The sequence below is a fragment of the Alexandromys fortis genome, unplaced genomic scaffold, assembly GCF_014885135.2.
Source record: "Alexandromys fortis isolate MF-2015 unplaced genomic scaffold, M_Fortis_MF-2015_v1.1 scaffold_5, whole genome shotgun sequence".
Taxonomy (NCBI): Eukaryota; Metazoa; Chordata; class Mammalia; order Rodentia; family Cricetidae; genus Alexandromys; species Alexandromys fortis.
Window position 1 is genome coordinate 8187214 of NW_026067924.1, and position 20084 is coordinate 8207297.

General features: G+C 44.4%; 2 protein-coding genes across 8 annotated transcripts in view; both read left to right on the forward strand.

The window, feature by feature from the left end:
• LOC126501521 (serpin B6) overlaps nucleotides 1–20084 on the forward strand; it is a 110135-nt gene that overhangs the window by 48511 nt on the left and 41540 nt on the right. For 2 of the 7 annotated variants that reach the window (XM_050142221.1, XM_050142217.1), the window contains exons 3-7: nucleotides 10116–10268; nucleotides 12882–12999; nucleotides 15000–15142; nucleotides 18416–18571; nucleotides 19009–19525. In XM_050142221.1, coding sequence (XP_049998178.1) covers nucleotides 10116–10268; nucleotides 12882–12999; nucleotides 15000–15142; nucleotides 18416–18571; nucleotides 19009–19410 — 972 coding nt within the window. In that variant the 3' untranslated portion in view covers nucleotides 19411–19525. Of the gene's footprint in view, nucleotides 1–4530; nucleotides 4535–4726; nucleotides 4795–8440; nucleotides 8655–10115; nucleotides 10269–12881; nucleotides 13000–14999; nucleotides 15143–18415; nucleotides 18572–19008; nucleotides 19526–20084 lie in introns of those variants that run through there. The other 5 variants (XM_050142220.1, XM_050142214.1, XM_050142219.1 and 2 more) reach the window with 5 other exon arrangements.
• Nucleotides 1–20084, forward strand: part of LOC126501523 (serpin B6-like) — a 125024-nt gene that overhangs the window by 47894 nt on the left and 57046 nt on the right. The window lies entirely within an intron of this gene.

Consider the following 20084-nt stretch of genomic DNA (forward strand, 5'->3'; position numbering starts at 1 on the left):
AAAAAAAAAAAAAAAACAAAAAAAAAAAAAAAAAAAAAAAAAAAAAAAAAAAAAAAAAAAAAAAAAAAAAAAAAAAAAAATTCCAGAGTAACAAGATTCTCAAAATTTAAGTTTTAAATGCAAGAGTATATACTTTCAATAGTAAAGAGATAATGGTGATTCAGGTCATAGCCATCTTCCAGGTTTCTGGCACAGTGGGACCAACAAACTTTATGGCCCCGACTGTTCTGGGTACTGTCTTCCAGGTGCTAGGTTACTGTGTTGAGCTGTGCAGTGCAAATGTCATCTGAGCCATCGAATAAGAGGCTGATTAAACACAAAACAAAGCAAAATGTTAAAGACAAAAGCAGTACCACTGTTGTGCTATTGAGCAAGACATTTTTCAATTTTGGTTTTCTTTTTCTTTCTTTCTTTCTTTTTTTTTTTTTTTTTGGCAGACAATTTCTATATTTCCTAGTAGTTTGCTCACTGTTTCTGATTGTCACAATTAAAAAGGCAAATTATATCCTAAAGCCCGCTGTGGTTGTGACCTTAAACACAATCCTTCCAGCTCCTTCCAGCTCTGGTTGGTTGTTTCACTATAGTTCCTCAAGCTGCTTCTTGGCCTTTTGCTGTCTCTTCATCTCTTCCCATGCCTGACTCCCACTCAGTTTGCTGTTTGCCTTGTAAAGGTGCTGAGGATGGAATTTTAAATTTTAAAATTTATTCTTTGAAAATCTCATAGATGTGTATAATGTATCTTTAATCATGTTCCCCACCCCCGACTTTGGCTGGAAATTCCCCCTCTTCCCAACTTCATTTCCTCCTCCATCTCTTTCTTCCTTCCTTCCTTCCTTTCTTCCTTCCTTCCTTCCTTCCTTCCTTCCTTCCTTCCTTCCTTCCTTCCTTTCTTTCTTTCTTTCTTTCTTTTAAAGATAACCCACTGGGCCCACTTAGTGCGATTCATGTAGACCAGGGTATAGGGTTGTCCTTATAGGCAGGGTTGGCTCATAGGCAGATTTCCAGGTGCAACACCCCTGACTCTACCTCTCCTAGAAGCCATCAACTACCAGTAGTTCCTCTTGAGCTCTTTTCTCATCCATGCTGGGATGTTGACTACTTTTCTTGTATAGGTAGATCAGCTGAGTTCATGGATACAATGGCACTGTTGTGTCCAGAAGACACTGTGCTATAGCAGTCCTCTGAACTCTGGCTTTTACCTTCTTTCTGCCCCCAGAGACCAAAGATTATCAAACAAAAAGCTAATGCTAGGTATGAGATACTTTGGAGTATGTGGAGTTGCTAGGTAAGAAGGTCCTAGAGACCCTAAAATAATACATGCTATTGTCTTTCCTCCTGGTTTCCCACCACAACTCAATGGAAAGATCCTATTACTGAAGTCGCCACACAGTTTGGTTACACAGCTTGAAGAAATCAAGCTGGTACTGATCTGGAACTTCCTCCATGCTGGGTAGCTATCGTTTTACCAGGTTCTAGGCAGGATGCCAGGAGAGATCCTGCTTGGTATTCTCCATACTCTTCTTTTAGTCTTGTACCTGGAGTTTTTGTTTGACTTTTTTTTGTTTGAACTTGTATTGATGTATTTTATTGTGGTCTCTCTCTCATCTCTGTCTGTCTGTCTGTGTGTGTGTGTGTGTGTGTGTGTGTGTGTTGCAAATGATTGAAACTTTGAAACTTAGATCTTACGTATGCTGGACAACTCCTATCACGGAGCGACATCCCCCTTCCTTGCCTTCTGTATTTCTCCGTCCTCGCACAGTGACCTTGTCTTCATCTATCCATCTATCTGCCACCTATACTAATATGTAGGAGCTTCCAGTGCCTGGACACTTGCTATGAGTGGAGACTCAGTCTCTGAAAACCCCCTTGGAAAAGTAAGAAACCCAGGAGACTGATGAGTCACTGATACCGTGATATACTCCTGCTCATTTTCTTCCATTTCTTGGACCATTCAGGGTCCACAGGGCTAAGGTTCTCTACCAGAGATAAGCACAGTTAGTTCTTCATTAAATGAGGAAGAGAAGAGGGAAAGGAGGAGAAAATAGAGAAGACCTACGAGTAATGGGAAACTCACCTTTATATTCTCCATCAGGCTTTAGAGACTGCTTTGCTAGGCTTTATAAAAAAAAAATTGCTAGCAGAGGGAGCTGAGTTGGAGAGGGAGATCAGCGACAGAATGTGGGTTTAGCATACAGAAGCTCTGGGTCCAGTTACTGGCAGGAGGGGGTAGGGTGGGAAGATTCCCATAACCCACCCACTCCTGCCCCTCAGGAATTACCTAAAGAGAGGGAAGATGGTTCCTAATGTCATTTCTAGTGGTGCCCAATGTAGACACAGCAGACAACCAAATCCCAGGCCTTGGTCACATTAGCACTAGCATTACTTACCCATTGGAGGACTTCACCTACTGTGTACTTCTAAACCGGCTCCTTTTGAATGCCACCACGTCTCTCATTATAAGTCCAGAGGAATACACACCATAAAATGTGACAAACGCACATTGAACAACCTCGTGTTGAGGGATCTTTCTGGGAGGATCTGGAAACATTTCCTTAAGGGAGTTTACTAAATCAGAGCTCATCCTCCAGGTGTCGTGGAGGTATTTCCTCTGCTGTGGCATGACTACTGGATGTCATGAAGCAGAGCTGCTGTGGTGACCTACAGAACACCTTGGCCCACAGACTTGACAGTGAAGTAAACAGAGAGCCAGAACCGTGGTCATGGTAATGAGGCCGAGAGGGTGCATGTACTCCTGCCCCCACTACATGTAGCTTATTTAAAAACCTAAAATCATAGGAATCAGTCACATGCACACAAAGGAGTACTGTATAGCTGGGGAAAAGAATAAGCAAGATCTCTGTTTCATATGGAGGTGTCGGGGTCTGAAGCCCCAACATAAAGAATATTTTCCCTAACTCGACCGGTACAGAGGCACGGGAAATAATGAGACACAGTTCACACAGCAATATCGGAAGGGCATCTCAGGCTTCATTCATTCTTGATGATCTACCCGCGTTTATTATTCAAACACATTTTATTTTCCCAGGTAAACCAAGGTGGAAACTCATTAATATTCTCTTTCTGGGGAGGCAGGAGCACCATCAGGCCTGCAACTTAGTCACCAACTTGGAATCCACACCTCTCCCCAAGCCATCTACATATTAACAAAAGAGAAGGAGAAATACATCCTGAGCCTTTTTTAGGTGGCTACCAGTGGTCTGGCAGGATTGCAGCTGCTCTTGGAAACTAAGCATGGCCAGAGAACCTGGCTGCAAATAATTGTATGAAATATGGACCTACATGGAGGGAGATATATAACACTCAACACATATACATACATACACACTCACACATACCCAGCACCCACATACATATACGTACACACACATACACACATATACCCAGCACACACACACACATATACACACAGACATACACATATACCCAGTACATACACACACACACAACCACACACACACACACACACACACACACAATCCAGAATTATTGATCACAGAATGCTAGTCTTTTTAGGAAAGGGAAAATTACAGTTCCACATTCATCCTATATACACACAGTATTTTTGCATCTTAAAACTCGAGTGGAATAAATGAGCTGAGGAGGAATAGTAAGATGTTTTGAGAATTCCTTTGCTTCTTCAGTACTTCAAAGATAAAACTTTACAGCGAGGGTGGCCTCCTAGTTTTCTACCAACATATTCTAGATAGAGGGGCCAAGGTCGTTGGTTAAAATTCTATAAATTAGGACAGCCCCCACAGAAATAGCCACTGTAAATGTGAACATGGTCATTGGTGGGAACCCTAGGTTTAGGATAAGGGCAAAGGAGACAGCAAAGAATCTGATGTTTTAGAGCTGACCTTTCCTTAAAGGTTTAAAACCTGACCAGCATTCTCCCCACCAGCTCAGCCTGCTTCCTAGAAGGAACACAAGATGGCAGACAGGGCTTTCTTTCTCATCGGTGTGAAATATCAGAGCTTCCAAGACTGACTTTTCCAGAATGGAGTAGTGGAGTCTTTGGACATGGGCACTGACCACTTCTCTGTTTCTGTGCCTGAGGGACAGGCGCTCTGCCTTCACCCCAATAAAGTCTTTCCCCCCTCACTTTAAACGTCTGTCCTGCTCTGTCACATTTATGTCCATCCCCCAAAGGCTGGTATACTTCTGGTGTCACTAAGGCTGACAAACAGTCTAAAGGGCACAGTAAACAGGCTGTAGAAACCCACCCAGAGACTCCAGCCCGAGTTTAATAACATTACTGCATTCCTATAGTCGAGAGTTAGCCAAAGTCTCAGGAAAGTACCAGAAAGATCAGTGGCAGCTGGCCTGGAGCCAAAGGATGGGCTAGGTTGTAGGGCGTCAGTAGCTTCCCTGGCCCTTCCCTTGGCTAAGGGCTGTGGCCCAGCCTCCAGCCTCTGCCCACTTCCCCATCCCCTCAGGTATTTGAGGCAAGTGGAGCAGCCAGAGCCTCCTCATCTCTACTCTGCTTGCTTCTTACGAGGAAACAGAGTCCCGGGTATGCTCTGCTGTGGGCTAACTGTGGCGCGGGACGCGGGCGGGTGTAGCGTGTCCTGTGGTCCCAGCTCGGGTTCCCTCTGCTGCATAGTGGCTTCAGAGGCCCGTGACGCAGCTGGGTTAGTAGCCTTCTGGTCCTGGCCGGTTGGTGCCGTCTGCGGCCAGGACCTGATCCTCCAGCGTCCTTAGAGGAGGCGGCTGGCGCGGGATGGGGGCAACTCGGAGCCGGCCCGGCTGTTGTGCCGGGGTCCCAGGCTACAGGTGACCACTCATGTCCCTCGGTCACTGATGATTCTGGAGACCCCGGAGACGCGGGCTGTTGACGCACTGCGAAGGGCGTTGGGATCTAGGGTGGGGGTGGGGGGTGGAGGGGTTCGGAAGGAGGCCAAGGGCTGGGTGTTCTGGCACTCTTTCCTGTCAGTGTGCGTGGGTCCTCCAGGGGCGACGCCCTAGCTGTGCTAGGAAGTTCCGACAAATCCCCAGTGCTGGGGAGGATTTCAAACATAGAAATTTATGAGAAAACATTCCAGATCTTTGAAACTTTTTTTTTCTTAAACTCACGCCAGAAGAACTGTTGCGAGATTTGATGTCTGTCGGGCTAGGAGGAAGGACATGAGCAAAGTTTTGACAGAGTTTCTGTGCCAGATGAAATTGGCATGTGAGTTAGGCTTTTCCTCCCTTCCTCTTGTTTGTTGATGGACCCAGGGCCTTGCTTTGCTGAGCAATTGCTCTACCACTGAATCACAGGCCTGCTCTTCCCCTTTACTGCTTAGATTTGTTTTGAGAGTCAGAAGGATGGGAATCTAACATTCATGTGGTGTCGGGAAGCTGGGTGGGAGGAAAAACTGGGTGAGGCTTGGCACTTAATAACTTCTGGCTTACTTGGAGTCGATTGCTTGTAATAGGACTCTTCCGGAGGCTGCCCGTTTCCTTCCTCCAGTAGTTTAGGACTTGGGTGTGGAATCTGATGCATCAAGTAACCTTTGGAAACTGTGCAATCAGGGACTAACTTCATAGAGCTGGGGCACATGTTATCACTGTTATCAGTGGACATGGGGAGTGTCCCAGGGTTTCATGGCTGCCCTGAGTGACTGTGTGCACTATGACTTGTGTCATCATACAGAGTGGGTGCATTTGGGTCACTCTTGGCTCAAATACACTAAGTTTATTGGGCTCCCCATACCTACTATTGCCATACATGAATTTCAAATGAACTCAGCATGAAATAGCCAATAGGAATCAAAATCTGACAGAAAACATTGTAGGAGAACTGAACTGTGTTGCTGCATACCTGTAATCCCAGCCAGCACTCAGGATGCTGAGGCAGGGGGATAAGAGATTGAGGGCAGCCTGGGCTGTATAGACCTATTCAGACCCCCTTCCCTTTCTTGCTTTCTAAACTGTACAGTGTATGCTAACAGGACCATTTATCTATTGTTTACATTGTGTTGGGTATTTTCTCATCTCCAGACCATTTAAAGTACGTAGCAGCATGTACATTGGTTTTAGGTCAATTATTAAGTTATTTTACATGTGTAAATTGAGCACTTGAGGATTTTGGCATCTTCAGATACCAACTGATATCCAGGAATGACTGTACTTAAAATTCTGTTAGGCCATTTCATGCCCAAAACACCTTTAAATTAGTTCAGGGAGTTGCAACTATCTCAGGCCAGTCGCAGCAGATGGAATTAGAGTGATCAACATTGTGTGCCCCACCTTCCCAGTATCTGGCAAGAAGACACCATGAGGATATAGGACCACATGGGGCACCACCCCTTTGTTTTTGAGTTTGCTGGACCTGGGATTAAGCCAAGCAGTCTTTGCAAGCCTTTCAGCTGTGTGCTGGGCCATTATGCTGGTGAAAGGGAATAGATATTTGACTCATTGCGTAGCTGTGGTTCTCAGCCAGTCATCTCTGTAGCCACTGGACTCACAGTGCCATACAAATGCTGTTCTTTGTGTGTTCCTGGGCTTGGAGAAGGCTGGTGATAGTTGACAGGTTCAGGAATCACTTAGGAGACAATACTTAAGAACACCGTGATTAGGTCAGTGTTTTGGCCAGGCCTCTGAGGGACTATCCTGATCATATGAGCTGAGGTTTGAAGACCTACCATAAAAGTGGGCGGCACCATTTTCCGGGCTGCACAAAATGTAGAAAACTAGATGAATGCGCAAGTGTTCATCTCCCCCTGACCTCTGGAGGTATGAGGAGCTCTGAGCCAAAGGAAACCCTCGCTGAAGTTGCTTTTGTTGGGGTATTTTATCACAGCGGCACATGTTAGGGAAGTCCTGGATGAGGTCAGTTCAAGAGTTTAGCATCTGACAGATGGGTGATGCAGAAAGAGAGAGCACAGAGTCAGTCTCTGAGAAAGGAGCAGTACATTGAAAACTCTCCTGAGTGAAGGGGAAATTCTCTTCACTTGCTAGTTTTGAAAGGGTCTTCCAAGAGCCCAGCAAAATTCATGAGTTGAGCTCAGAGAGGGACACAAAAGTGGGTGTTTCAGACTGTCAGAAATAAGAAGAAGTTCATAAGCTTTCAGAGTTGAGGTTCGAAAGGGGCTCTGAGGACATGAGGTCGGTATATCATCACGCCCTCAAACAGCAAAACTCTTAGCTGGGAAGTAGTGGTGCCATAGCTGAATGACTGGATGTAAAGTCACATGGAACCTTTTCTAGATCCTGTCAGACTCAGTGGCATGGAAGAATAATAAATTTTCAGATGTTCAAGAAACCAGAATAACTGTTTCTTCCTTAGAAAGTTGTACAGTGTGTTGCATCAATATAAGGGAATAAATAACAAAACAAGAATATGTTTGGGCCCAGAGCAGATGTTATATGTGAAGAGGTATGAGCTATATAGTATTCACAGAGCAAGGGTCTAAGAGTCCTGTCGTCACTCATGTGGCCAATAAATACTACTTGATGTGAAACATCCATATAATGAAAGAAGAGTAGAATGCTTGACTGTGGATATGAATGCCTACTGGAAACCACTAAAATAAGCCTGTTAATAAAGTCAGATTTGCCTGGACACCTCTTGGTCTCTGGGAGTTTATGTGCTCTCTCTACTGTGCCTTGGATTGTTACACTGTCACTACTGGTTTGTGTTCCTTTGCTATTCTCAATTAAAATCTTTGTACTGATTTCCTCCCTCAACCCCCTCTTCCTCTCCATTTGCATCCCAGCCAGTCTTGAAATAGAGAGCATTCTTCCATAGCTTCCCCAGAACTGTGATTGCAGGTATGGTGGCTAGCCACAGTCCTTTGATCTAGAGAACCCATTTCTCTGAATTAATTTCTTCTTCCCTATCTTCCAATTAACATCCCTCTTTTATAAGGCCGTATGTGATTCCATTTACTATTTGAATTGTGCAAGGTATTTCATTTTAAGATAAATAATCCTTACTGCAAAGTCTCTTCCAGGGTGAAGACACTTTCCCAGGTTGCAGGGTTTGGAACCTGGGTGTCTTTGGGTTCTTTGATCAGCTGACTACAGCTGTAGCTGTAAAGCTGCGCAAAGTATTCTGTTCTCATCACTGAAACTGGGCACCTTCTCTTTTCTGCAGCCTGTTACTTTCCTTTCCCATGCTCTGAGTTCCCAGCATCAGGGGAGCTGATGGGAAATCATAGAATGTTGTACTGTCTAGCTGGGGAAAAGGAATTTGGCAACTGTGTACGATGATGTCAGAGCTATCAGGCCCTGCTTCTAGAGCTGCCTGCTCCCAGGCTGCACTGCTGCACTTGTGGACGTCCTGGCTGGTGGGTCGGGTACTGACCCGAGTTAGCCCAGCCGGGTGGTATCACTTCCTGCAAGTCCCTTTACTTTCCAGGTGGGGATTCCCCTTTGTCCACTGAGCCCCAGCATCTCTGTGTGAGCGAGAGTGTAGATGCAGCCCGCACATCAGCCGTATTTATGTGATACTGATTTTAATTCCTCGTTCCAGGCTTGCTATCATGGATCCTCTTCGGGAAGCAAATGGCACCTTTGCCTTAAATCTTTTGAAAATCCTGGGTGAAAACAGCTCAAAAAATGTGTTTTTCTCACCCATGAGCATCTCCTCATCCCTGGCTATGGTCTTCATGGGGGCAAAGGGAAACACTGCAAGCCAGATGGCTCAGGTAGGCAGCACCACAGCAGCTGAATACGACGGAGTGTCAGTCGAGCTGGTCCTCCACATTCTCAGTCTCAAGAAACATCCATCTTGAGGAGCAAATGGAATGAAATGGCCGAGGGCTATGGTTGGAGACCTGAGAGGAAGGATGCACCCTATACCTGTTAGGGCCCTATCACTAACTCCTCGGTGCTCACAGTATGTAAGTGAGGGTTAGCTTGAGTAAAACACCAAAGGGTGGTACCAGGATCCTCTGTGATGCCCACTGTCTTCTCTCTGGCCCTAATGAACCTTAGCTTTTTCACAGGTAAGGAGTTCTCGAATGGGGCAGCCTTGACTGGAAGGCCAGGGACATGTCCATTAGGGCTCTTCTTGGACTGAGTGCTTTAGCTGCAGAGGTTTCTGAATTGCAGAGACAGGCTGTCCTGGCATTAGAGGAGGAGACTACCTTGGGCTATGACTTTGCATTTTGGGTAAAATCTTTGCAGCACCTTTTTGTTTTTACAAGGCATACTGTGTTTGTTGTTTTTTCAGCCTGCCTCCTTCCCAAAGAGAGTTAGGGCATAGAGACTTGCCTTCAGTTTACACTCTCTCCTTCTCTTTTAATTCCAAGCTATTACAGCTACTGATAGGCAGTTTACCTGTTTCCTAGGGGAGCAGCTGAAGTCATTTGCATAGTGTTTTCAGAGGCTTCGAAGGTCTATGGAATTGTATCTAAGGTCTGGTACCTAGGTGCTCACTCTTGGCTGGAATCTTGCTTCTCTTTCAAGCTGCTGTATGTGGTACAGTTACTCCAGGATGTTCCAGGTGGCCTCCTGCAGGATGGCTTGGAATTCCTTCCACCATGGTGCCTGAAAATAAGATTATAAATGTGGCAGCTGCCAGGCCTTTTAAACCCAGGCTTAGAACAGGGTCCCTCTCCTACATTCTGCTGGGCAGACAGTGCTGGGTCCAATCCAGACTCTAGAGCAGGGAGGACACAGCGTGATCTGAGGTCAGAACGGACTGCACTTAGCAGTTCTGGCTGGTAGCCATGCTTGAAGCCAGAGCACAGTTAGTGGACATGAAGAGCTGAGCTTGTGAAGGGTCGTTTCTGCTCAGAACAGGGCTGACAGGGTACAAGTGAGGACCCTGGGGAGGGAACAGTCTAGGTACTTTCATCTTTGATTGGGTGGCTCTTTGAGTGGCAGGAAGGATCTATAAGGTTTTGAGGATGGGTTTAGTCTTGACTCATTCCCTATAGCTGGGCCTGCTGAGCTGTGTGTGTGTGTTTTTTTTTTTTTTTTTTTTTGATTTCCGAGACAGGGTTTCTCTGTAGCTTTTGGTTCCTGTCCTGGAACTAGCTCTTATAGACCAGGCTGGCCTCGAACTCACAGAGATCTGCCTGCCTCTGCCTCCCAAGTGCTGGGATTAAAGGCGTGCGCCACCACCGCCAGGCTTGAGCTGTGTTTTAATCTGTTGATTTCAGGCACTCTCTTTGGATAAATGCAGCGGCAATGGAGGTGGAGATGTCCACCAGGGCTTCCAGTCACTTCTCACCGAAGTGAACAAGACTGGTACACAGTACTTGCTCAAAACAGCCAACAAGCTCTTCGGAGAGAAGACTTGTGACCTTCTAGCAGTAAGTATCATGTGGTACGCAGGTCCTCAGAAGCTAAGGATTCACCCTACTACCTTGTCCACTAATGTGATTCTCAGTTTGTTTCCATGCTTTGGAATGACATGTGAATATATTCTTACTGTACAGACTATCTAAGCAGTAGCCATCCTCTACTTCTGCCCCTTCATAAATAAGAGATTTTCATATAGGGTGATGTGTGTTCTGCACATATAGAAATTTAGTTGGTAAGAATTTTCACATATATATATATATGTGTGTGTGTGTGTGTGTATTTAACTTTATTTATTTATTTAGTATACAGTGTTATGTCTACATGTGTGCCTGCAGGCCAGAAGAGGGCACCAGATCTCATTGTGGATGGTTGTGAGCCATCATGTGGTTGCTGGGAATTGAACTCAGGACCTCTGAAAGAGCAGTCAGTGCTCTTAACCACTGAGCCATCTCTTCAGCCCTTTATGTGTATATTTTTATGAGTATTTTCTTTCCTTCTCTGAATCTCAGTATCAAGTGACTCTGTTTCATTATTATTCCTGTTATTGTTGGTGTGAGAGGTAGAACCCAGGGTCTCAGATATCTAAGCCCCAACTCTACCACTGACCCACAGCCCAAGTAGTGGTCAGTGTTATTATTCATCATCGGATAGTTCTGAGTGTAGATGTTTGGTGACATAGTGAGCCAGTTGTGTGCGGGTAGCGGTGTGGGCCATCACCAGCAGTGAGTTACTGAATGCGGTTCCATGTCCATGTGCAGGTGTTGAGGTCAGATGCAGTTGTAGAAAGGAGATGTATTGCTCATTGCTCTCCCGAATGGCCAGAGATACTAGCAGAGTGTTCCCTTCTATTCCTGTCATGGGCTTCTGCAACTTTAATCTTTTAAATTTTGATCTTGAGTTTGGAAACTTTTATTTATTTATTTATTTATTTTTGAGTACTCAAGTCCAACATCACTAAATCCAAAAAAATCTGAAACCTGAAAACTCCTAGTAGAACTCAGCACCCACTTGAAGCTTACAAACATCTGTAACTACAGCTGTGAGGAATCTTAAGCTCTTTCTGGGCCTTGAGAACAGAGATATACATGGTACACTGATATACATGTAGGCATAGTACTCATTCACATAAAAATATATATAATAATTTAAATAATAAAATAATCTCTCCAGATTATTGTGGCTGATCCCTGAGGTACCACTGCTCTCTTCCCATTTACAGTGGTTGAGGAGGTGTAGAAAAGTAACTCTGCTGAGCCACACAGCTGCTACCCAGACTGTGGTGTTGAAGTCCTGTATCATAATTCTCTTTCCTCAGGGCCTGGAGAGAGCTCTTTTGGTAAACAAAATGACTGGTATGAAAGCATAAAGACCCGAGTTCAGCTCCTCAGCACCCACATAAAATCCCAACATGAAGTTTCATGTCTGTCACCTTAGTACTGGGGAATAAAGAGAGGGGTGGATTCCTGGAGGGTACTGGGCAGCCTGGCCAGCTGCATTCTGAGCTCCAGGTCCAGTGAGAGGCTGTCTCAAAAAATAAGGTACAGAGAGAACTCTTGAGAAAGATACTTCAAGTTACTTTCTAACTTAGACTTCACATACACTTGCACACACATGTGCTCATATCCAGACATACACATGTGTACATAGATTTATGTGTACACACATAAGTACACAAACAAAAAAATAAAAACGGTTTTCTCAAAGAGGAATTAAATATGTATCCAAGAGACAAGCTGTTTCATAGAAATATTAAGAAGTCATTCCATATACACTGTCAGCATAGTGGGTGTTTCAGCCCATTTACACTGTATGCAGTTTTCTGTTGCAACAGCACGGCAGAATGTGGGAGGTCATCAATGTCATTGTCATTTTACAGAACATATCAGAAAATGGCTTGAGCTTCTGTTTGTCTTCTGGTTCTGATGTTTGGTTCCCTTTAAGACCTTGTGCTTGCCAGGCTGGTCTTTCACCTCCGTGGTACACCACTGAACCCCATCCCAGCATTCACTGTGTTTTTGTGAATTGCTCACTCCCTGAAAATGACCTTTCTGAGATGGTGACTAGGGTTCCACAGCTGTTCAAATTCCATATCATGAAGTAAAATAAATTAAAATGAAGTTTTCAGTTTTATAGCTTCCATGGCCATTCCCTGGTGTTCTGCAGCTTTAGGTGACACTATTTCAAATGATGCACTTTTGTATTTCTGTTAGTGTGGAAAACTGTGGTAGAAAGTCCAGCCTGTGCACAGTGCAGAGATGCTGTAGCTCTCATGGGGTTAAGCCTCCCTCTGCCCATGTGGTGGACTATGAGAGTGACAGCCGTTTAAGTACTGCATCTGAGCATCTTCCCAGATACCTCCTTGAGCCTCAGCTACAAGGATGCAGCTGTTCATCATGCTTTTCAGTGGTACTCGGTCCACCAGCCACCATCTTACCTCATTAATAAACTGTGGTTAAAGAAAGCTGGATGCAGGAAGGCTGGATTTTATACTCCTCCCACGTATTCATTTGCAAGTCACATCTGTAATCATAAAAATTTGCTTTTCTGCTTTTGCGCATCAAGGAAGAAGGTTGTCGGTGCTGATCCCTTTCGTGGCTGTGTAATCGTGTTGCTCTTCTCAGTCTTTTAAAGATTCCTGCCGCAAGTTCTACGAAGCAGAGATGGAAGAGCTGGACTTTAAGGGTGACACAGAGCAGTCCCGACAGCACATCAACACCTGGGTCGCCAAAAAGACAGAAGGTGAACACAGAGTTGTTCTGTTCAGTTTGTTTTCAGAGCTGGGACTTGAATCCAGGGCCCTGAGCATGCTGAGCAGGACCTGGGTTTCTGAACTACATCCCAGTTCCTGTTAAGCAGTTAGCCTACTTTTGAAAATGGTGTTTTTGTTTGTTTGTTTATTGAGTGTTTGTATATCTGTGCGCACCTGCCGTGAGGTGTTTGATGGCATTGCATTTTATAGGATAACACAATGACATTCACATTACAAAGTGGTTATGTGTGCTCATCACCAAGGCCACAGTGAAGTAGTATGAAGCAAGATAGGAATTACTGCCATGAGCACCTTGGGTTCAACATGTATTTGAGTTTGAATGATGTTTTGGCTGTTGCTTGTTCAGAAAGCTGTACCTGTTGGCAGTTTTTCCCACTACCCCACAGTCAGGCAGTAAGATCGTGTCTAACACTTTGCATAGCTTTTCCCTATTTCTTAATGTTTAAAGGACAGGGTGGCTTACTCTGTAGCACTGGTGACTTACAGCTTACTGTATAGATTGGGTTGGCTTCAAACTCAGCCTGGTTCCCAGTGGTGGGACTAAATGATACGTCACTCTATCTGACTTTCCCTAGCTTTTAACAGTGACTCTATGATGTCTCCCAGTAATTGATACACATCTTTGAAAACTTACCAACCTGCGGTCTCTCTGATCCTCGGTTCCTCCCTCCAACTGTCCCTCCCTCTGTTTCTTATTTTTTTTTTCAAACATTATTTATAAAGAACACAGAATGCTTTCATTCTAGTTCTGCAGCTCTTTCTTGTCTGGGGGTGATGCTCTCCCTTCTGTAGTTATCTAGCATGGCTGTAGATGCTGAGCCAAACCCCCATTTATCTGTGGTTGTAGATTGCAAGGTCCTCTTTTTTTTTTCTCTGTAACAGTCCTAACTGTCCTCGAACTTGCTTTGTAGATCAGGCTAGCCTTGCACTCATTGAGATCTGCCTGCCTCTGTCTCCCCAATTGCTGGGATTAAAGGCATGCACCACCACCGCCATGCATACAGTCCATTTTATAACCGCTATTCTACTTTCAATTTATTTTAAGCTAATACATAAATATGCATGTTGACAAGTTTTTATATAATTTTTAATATGCATTCTCTCATGTTCGGATCAAGATAAATATATCTATTACTTCAAATATTTTTAAAATTTGAATTTGTAACCAGTCTATTTTAAAACAGTCTAAAGTTTCTCTCTTTAAGTTGTAGGCACAAATTGTGTCTTTCCAGTTCAAGCGTTGCTTTAAATTCTAACTGCCTGTCCAGCATTAACTTTGTGTTTATTTCAATGGTGAATTTTTTCTTACCAGAATCTTTTAGACTTATTTTTCTTCTCTCTAAAACATTTTTTTTTAAAGGAGTTTGACTTTGATGCTGGAGAGATGGCTCAGCAGTTAAGAATCCAGACTGCTTTTGCAGAGGTGCTGAATCGGTTTCCAGCATCTCTATTAACTTCCTATAATTTCAGTTCCAGGGGAACTAACACTTTGCGCCTCTGTGGACATCAGCATGCCTGACACACACATACACACACACACACACACACACACACACACACACACACACACACATCAATTAAAAATAAATCTTCAGAAGCAAAAATGATGTCTTCTTGATGCCAGGGTTGTTGCTTTAAGTACAAATGTCCTTCTAAATTGGTTTGCTTACAGTCTTAGAAGGGTTATCATGGCATCATGGCAGGGAACAGGCAGGCCTGGTGCTGGAGCAGTGACAGCTACATCCTGATCCACAGGCAGCAGGCAGAGAGAGAAGCTGGGCCTGCTGTGGGCTTTTGAAATCTGAAAACAACATACCTTCTTCAACAAGCCCATACCTACTATTCCTTTCCAAATGATTCCATTAACTGGGCAACAAGCATTCAAATATATAAGCCTATGGAAGCCATTCTCAACCAACTACCATGTGTTTTTAATTCCTTTTTTTTTTTTTTTAATTCTTTCTTTCAGATAAAATCCAAGAGCTGCTGTCTCCAGGTGCGGTGAATTCAGACACTCTGCTGGTCCTTGTAAATGCCATCTACTTTAAAGGGAACTGGGAGAAGCAGTTTAACAAAGAGGACACCCGGGAGATGCCTTTCAAAGTCTCCAAGGTAAACAGTGCAGTAACAGAGGAGACTCAAGGGCAAGGTCCCCTGTTCACACTGGCTTCTGAAACACAAGGAGGCTGTTTCATGTAGCCCATGCCCCTCATGTCTTTGGGCAGCTCTGCAGCTAGAGCTCCCTCTCACATCTTTGAGGCCTTTCTCTTCCCCTTTCCTTCTGCTTGTTGTCACTGGTGTCTGCATGGCCCTGCTTCTGTCACTGACCATGGTGTCACTGACTGAGACAAACCTGATGTCAGAGCTCTGCCGTGTACTTGAAACAGTCTGTCCTATGACTCTGGAGATAGGAAGGCCTGAACTCCAGATGTGCTGTCTCCTTGTGACCCTGAAAGCAGCGCATTCCTGGAGATCTCTTCAGTCGTGTGCAGTCCTTTCTTTTCAGTGTCTTCCTAGAAGTGCTGTCTCGTGTCTTCTCCCTCCTTCAGAGGACCACAACTCCAGCTGGGTGCCACAACACATTGCAGTGGGAAAATCACTATTCTCACCCTGCTGGAAAAACAGCAGAGGGCAGACAACTGTCTAATGAATGCCTGGTTCATGGTCGGTGCCCAGTAAACACTTAAGCGGTGTGTGAAAACAAGATTTGGTTTGGTGGTAGAAGCACAGATTTTTGCTTATAGACAATCACACAAAGGATGTTTATATGGGATAGACTACATTCAACCTCTTCCTGGTTGGAGTATGCTATTTGCTGGTGTTTCCCCCCCCTTTTTTTTAATAAGTCTATCTAGTCAGTCTCTCTCTCTCTCTCTCTCTCTCTCTCTCTCTCTCTCTCTCTGTGTGTGTGTGTGTGTGTATGTGTCTCACTGCACATACTGCTAGGCTGACAGAACAAATTAATTACATCACATTTTGGATCATTAACCAGACCTTAGATCTCCCAGAAAAACTTGATATTGTACCTCCAGTTTTTCAGGAAATGCATTATATTTTAAGATTTATTCTTTAAAAAGCTGTTCTTTTTTTCCCCTGATTAAAGTATTTCTGTCTTTAGAATCAGTCATTGACAAAATTTACATTAGAACTTCCTTCAGCTGCAAGCAAGAGAAACCCTAGGTGACTATAGTTGATAGCACACAGATTCGTCATTCATCTGGAAGGCAGGAAATGGGTGGAGCCTGGGGCTTCCTGCATGGGATGATGTTCTTGGGAACTGACTCTCCTTTTCTGCTCTACCACCGTTATCATGGGACCTTTGTCCTCATGCTCATACCAGGACTTTGATCCTGACGCAGCAGTCCACAGGGAAGGACATAGGGCTGAGAGCAAGAAGCCTCTTTCTGAGACCTTTCCCATTCTTTTTATTTTTTGATTGATTTTTATTGAGCTCTACATTTTTCTCTGCTCCCCTCCCTGCCTCTCCCCTCCCCTTCAACCCTCTCCCAAGGTCCCCATGCTCTCAATTTACTCAGGAGATCTTATCTTTTTCTACTTCCCATGTAGATTAGATCTATGTATGTCTCTCTTAGGGTCCTCATTGTTGTCTAAGTTCTCTGGGATTGTGATTTGTGGGCTGGTTTTCTTTGCTTTATGTTTAAAAACCACCTATGAGTGAATACATGTGATCATTGTCTTTCTGGGTCTGGGTTACCTCACTCAAAATGATGTTTTCTAGCTCCATCCATTTGCCTGCAAAATTCAAGATGTCATTTTTTTTCTTTTTTTTGCTGTGTAGTACTCCATTGTGTAAATGTACTACATTTTTCTTATCCATTCTTCAGTCAGGGGGCATTCATACAGAGGAAGTGGCAGGATGCTGTGCTTGGGTGTGGTTTCAGTGGAGAGCTACTGAGGAACTTCACTGAGAAGATGGTGTGTGAGCAGACAACCAGAGCATATGAGGAATGTTCCAAGTTTGAGACCCAGTTTGCTGGGCAGAAAGGGGCTTAATCTAGTTAACCTCAGTACTAGTCCAGTGACTTAGTGGACGAAAGAAGAGAGAGTGGAGAAGAATAGGAAGCAGTGTGTGCTCTTTTTTCTATTCTTGGCAGTTTTAAAGACTTTCTTTTACTATTGTCCTGCTAGAGTGGTACACAGTGCTGTGGTCTCACTTGCATTGTGCTAGGACCTATGGCCGCTGTGCTGGATTCAGTGACAAGGAGGTCATCATTGCATCCCAGGGCTATGCTTATTCAGGTGGAGGTTTAAAAATAAAGTCAGGTTTTGGTTATATTTACAAGGGACAGCCAGCAAAGGAATACCAACATGCAGGAGTCAAATAGTGTATAAAATATATTTCTAAGTTCAAAGAGAAGTCCTGGCTAGAACAGTGAATTTGGGAATTTTGTTCAAAGTGATGAGAATATATATATATGAGACCCCAAGAGAAAAGAATGTTGGCCCAGGACATCCCAGGTATTTAGAGACTGAGCCGGTCAGCTTTCTGACACTAAAGTGTGGAGTTGACCAACTCAGTAGAGACAGGGCTTATTGGACTCAGTGTTAGAAGTTTAAGTCTGTGATGAGATGAACCTGTTGTTTTGGGGCCTGTTTTGAAGGTGCTGGAATGGGATTCTAGGAGCAGATGCTGGAGTAAAATGGCTCATGCCAAGGCCAGGAAGTGAGAAGAGAGGAAAAAGTCCAGGATCCCACAACCCCTTTCAAGGGCACATCCTAATGACATAAACGCCCCCCTCTAGCCCCCACCTCTTAAGAGATTCTACTCCTATGCCAGGCATGGTTGTGCATACCTTTACTCACAATACTTGGGAGGCAGAAGCGGGTAGATCTCTGACTTCAAGGCCAGCCTGACCTGTGTAGCAATTTTAGGCCAACTAGGGCTACATAGTGAGACTTTGTCTCAAACAAACAGAAGTCTACCTCCTCTCAATCTAGCACACCTGAGGACCAAACCTTGAAGAAGGGGCTTTTGGGGTCGTATAAGGTCTAAGCAAGTGCTTGAGAGGTTAAGTACTACAGAAGTCAGTTTAAGAAAATGTACCTAAGTCAGGAGAGATGGCTAGACAATTAGGAACACATGTTCTTGAAGAGAATCAGAGTTTGACTTCAGTACCATACTGGTGTCTCATAACCATTTATAACTCCAGTTCCAGGGGGATTTGAAACCCTCTTCTAAAATATGCAGGCACCAAATGCACGTAGTCAGGTGGTACACGTACATACATATGTTCAGGCTGGACACTCATACATTTCCAATATAATAAAAAAGCAAATATTCCTACTGCATTGACTTTCTTGTTGAATCTGCCCAATGTGTTACTTGTGTCTCCTTTCAACTTAATATTTATCTCTCTTTCACAGAATGAGGAGAAACCTGTGCAAATGATGTATAAGAAGTCTACCTTCAAAATGACCTATATTGGAGAGATATTCACCAAGATTCTGTTGCTTCCCTATGCTGGCAATGAGCTGAACATGATCATCATGCTTCCAGATGAGCACGTTGATCTGAAAACGGTAATGATCACGAGACCTTGATGGAACTGTGAGGGAGAAAAAGTGGCATTTGTGTTTCTGCAAGGGTGGCTTCCTAGGCTCCCATGATCATGTTTTTATCTCCCATTCATTTGTGAGGCAAGGGTATAACCCAGAGCCTAGAGCCTGCTTCACAAACACTCATCACCGAGCTGAATCCTAGCCCCTCCCAGCCACTATATTAACTTAAAGCCGCACATCCCTGGGCAGTGTAGAGCCTCCCCATCGTCTCCAGTGCCCCGGGTGACAAACCCAGTTTTCCAGGCTCCTATGGCCCAGCGGCACTCCTTTCCCAAGCAAGGCCCACATTACTGCCATGATTTATGGCTCGTGAATAATTAGGAGCCCATGGGCTGGCTTCTAATTAAAAGAAGCATGTGTCAGAGGACATTGTCCTAAACTGTCCAACTCTCTTCTAGGTGGAAAAGGAAATAACTTATGAAAATTTCATAGAGTGGACGAGGCTGGACATGATGGATGAAGAAGAGGCGGAGGTTTTCCTCCCACGGTTTAAACTGGAGGAGAATTATGACATGAAGGACTTCCTGTGCAAGCTGGGCATGACTGATGCCTTTGAGGACAGGGCAGACTTTTCTGGAATATCTTCCAAGCATGGCTTGTCTCTGTCCAAGGTTGTGCATAAGTCCTTTGTGGAGGTCAATGAGGAGGGCACAGAGGCTGCGGCTGCTACAGCTGCCATCATGATGTTGAGGTGTGTCAGGATCACCCCTCGTTTCTGTGCCAACCGCCCCTTCCTTTTCTTCATTCAGCATGTTAAGACCAATGGGATTCTGTTCTGTGGCCGGTTCTCCTCTCCCTGAGGATAAGGTCTTCCTGTCAGTCTTTTATTCTTTCTCCATGGTTTGCCTGCGACCTAAGTGACCTTATCCATAAGTGCAATGACAATTTTGAAATAAAGTGCATTCTACATCCCAAGGATTTTTCTATGATCTGAAACGCGTGTCTGGGGGTTGTGGTGTTGCTAGCTACAGAGTTCACCCTGCTGGAGGACGCTGTGGCTGCCAACACAGGCAGCTGTGTGTCCCCTGTGACATGAGAAGAGAAACAGTGCTTCTTTTGGTAGCATTGGGTTCTTATTCCACTGTGAGTTAAAAAAGCCACTGAAGCCAGTGAGGTGAAGCTCTGAGGAGTGGGCAGCAGGGATGCGCCTCAGACAGTCTCTGTGTAGAAATGTGTGCCAAATTTGTGTACGCCAGATAGGTGGGTTGAAGAGGGACTCAGCCCAGTGAGAAAAGCTCATTTTTCCATATATCTGTTTGCCCTGTCATATGGTATGACACATATACATCTTTAGATTTATCTGTCCACTTTCCAAGGGGTTGGGAATACTAGGCCATTTAAAGGAAAATAGTTGAGCACAGCTGCATGAATGAACTCCAGGTGACTTTCTAATTAGTGACAAGTATTACAAATACAAAAGTGACAGGTTTCTGTGGTTGTACTTGTCACTTGCTGGAAATAGAGTAGAAGCATT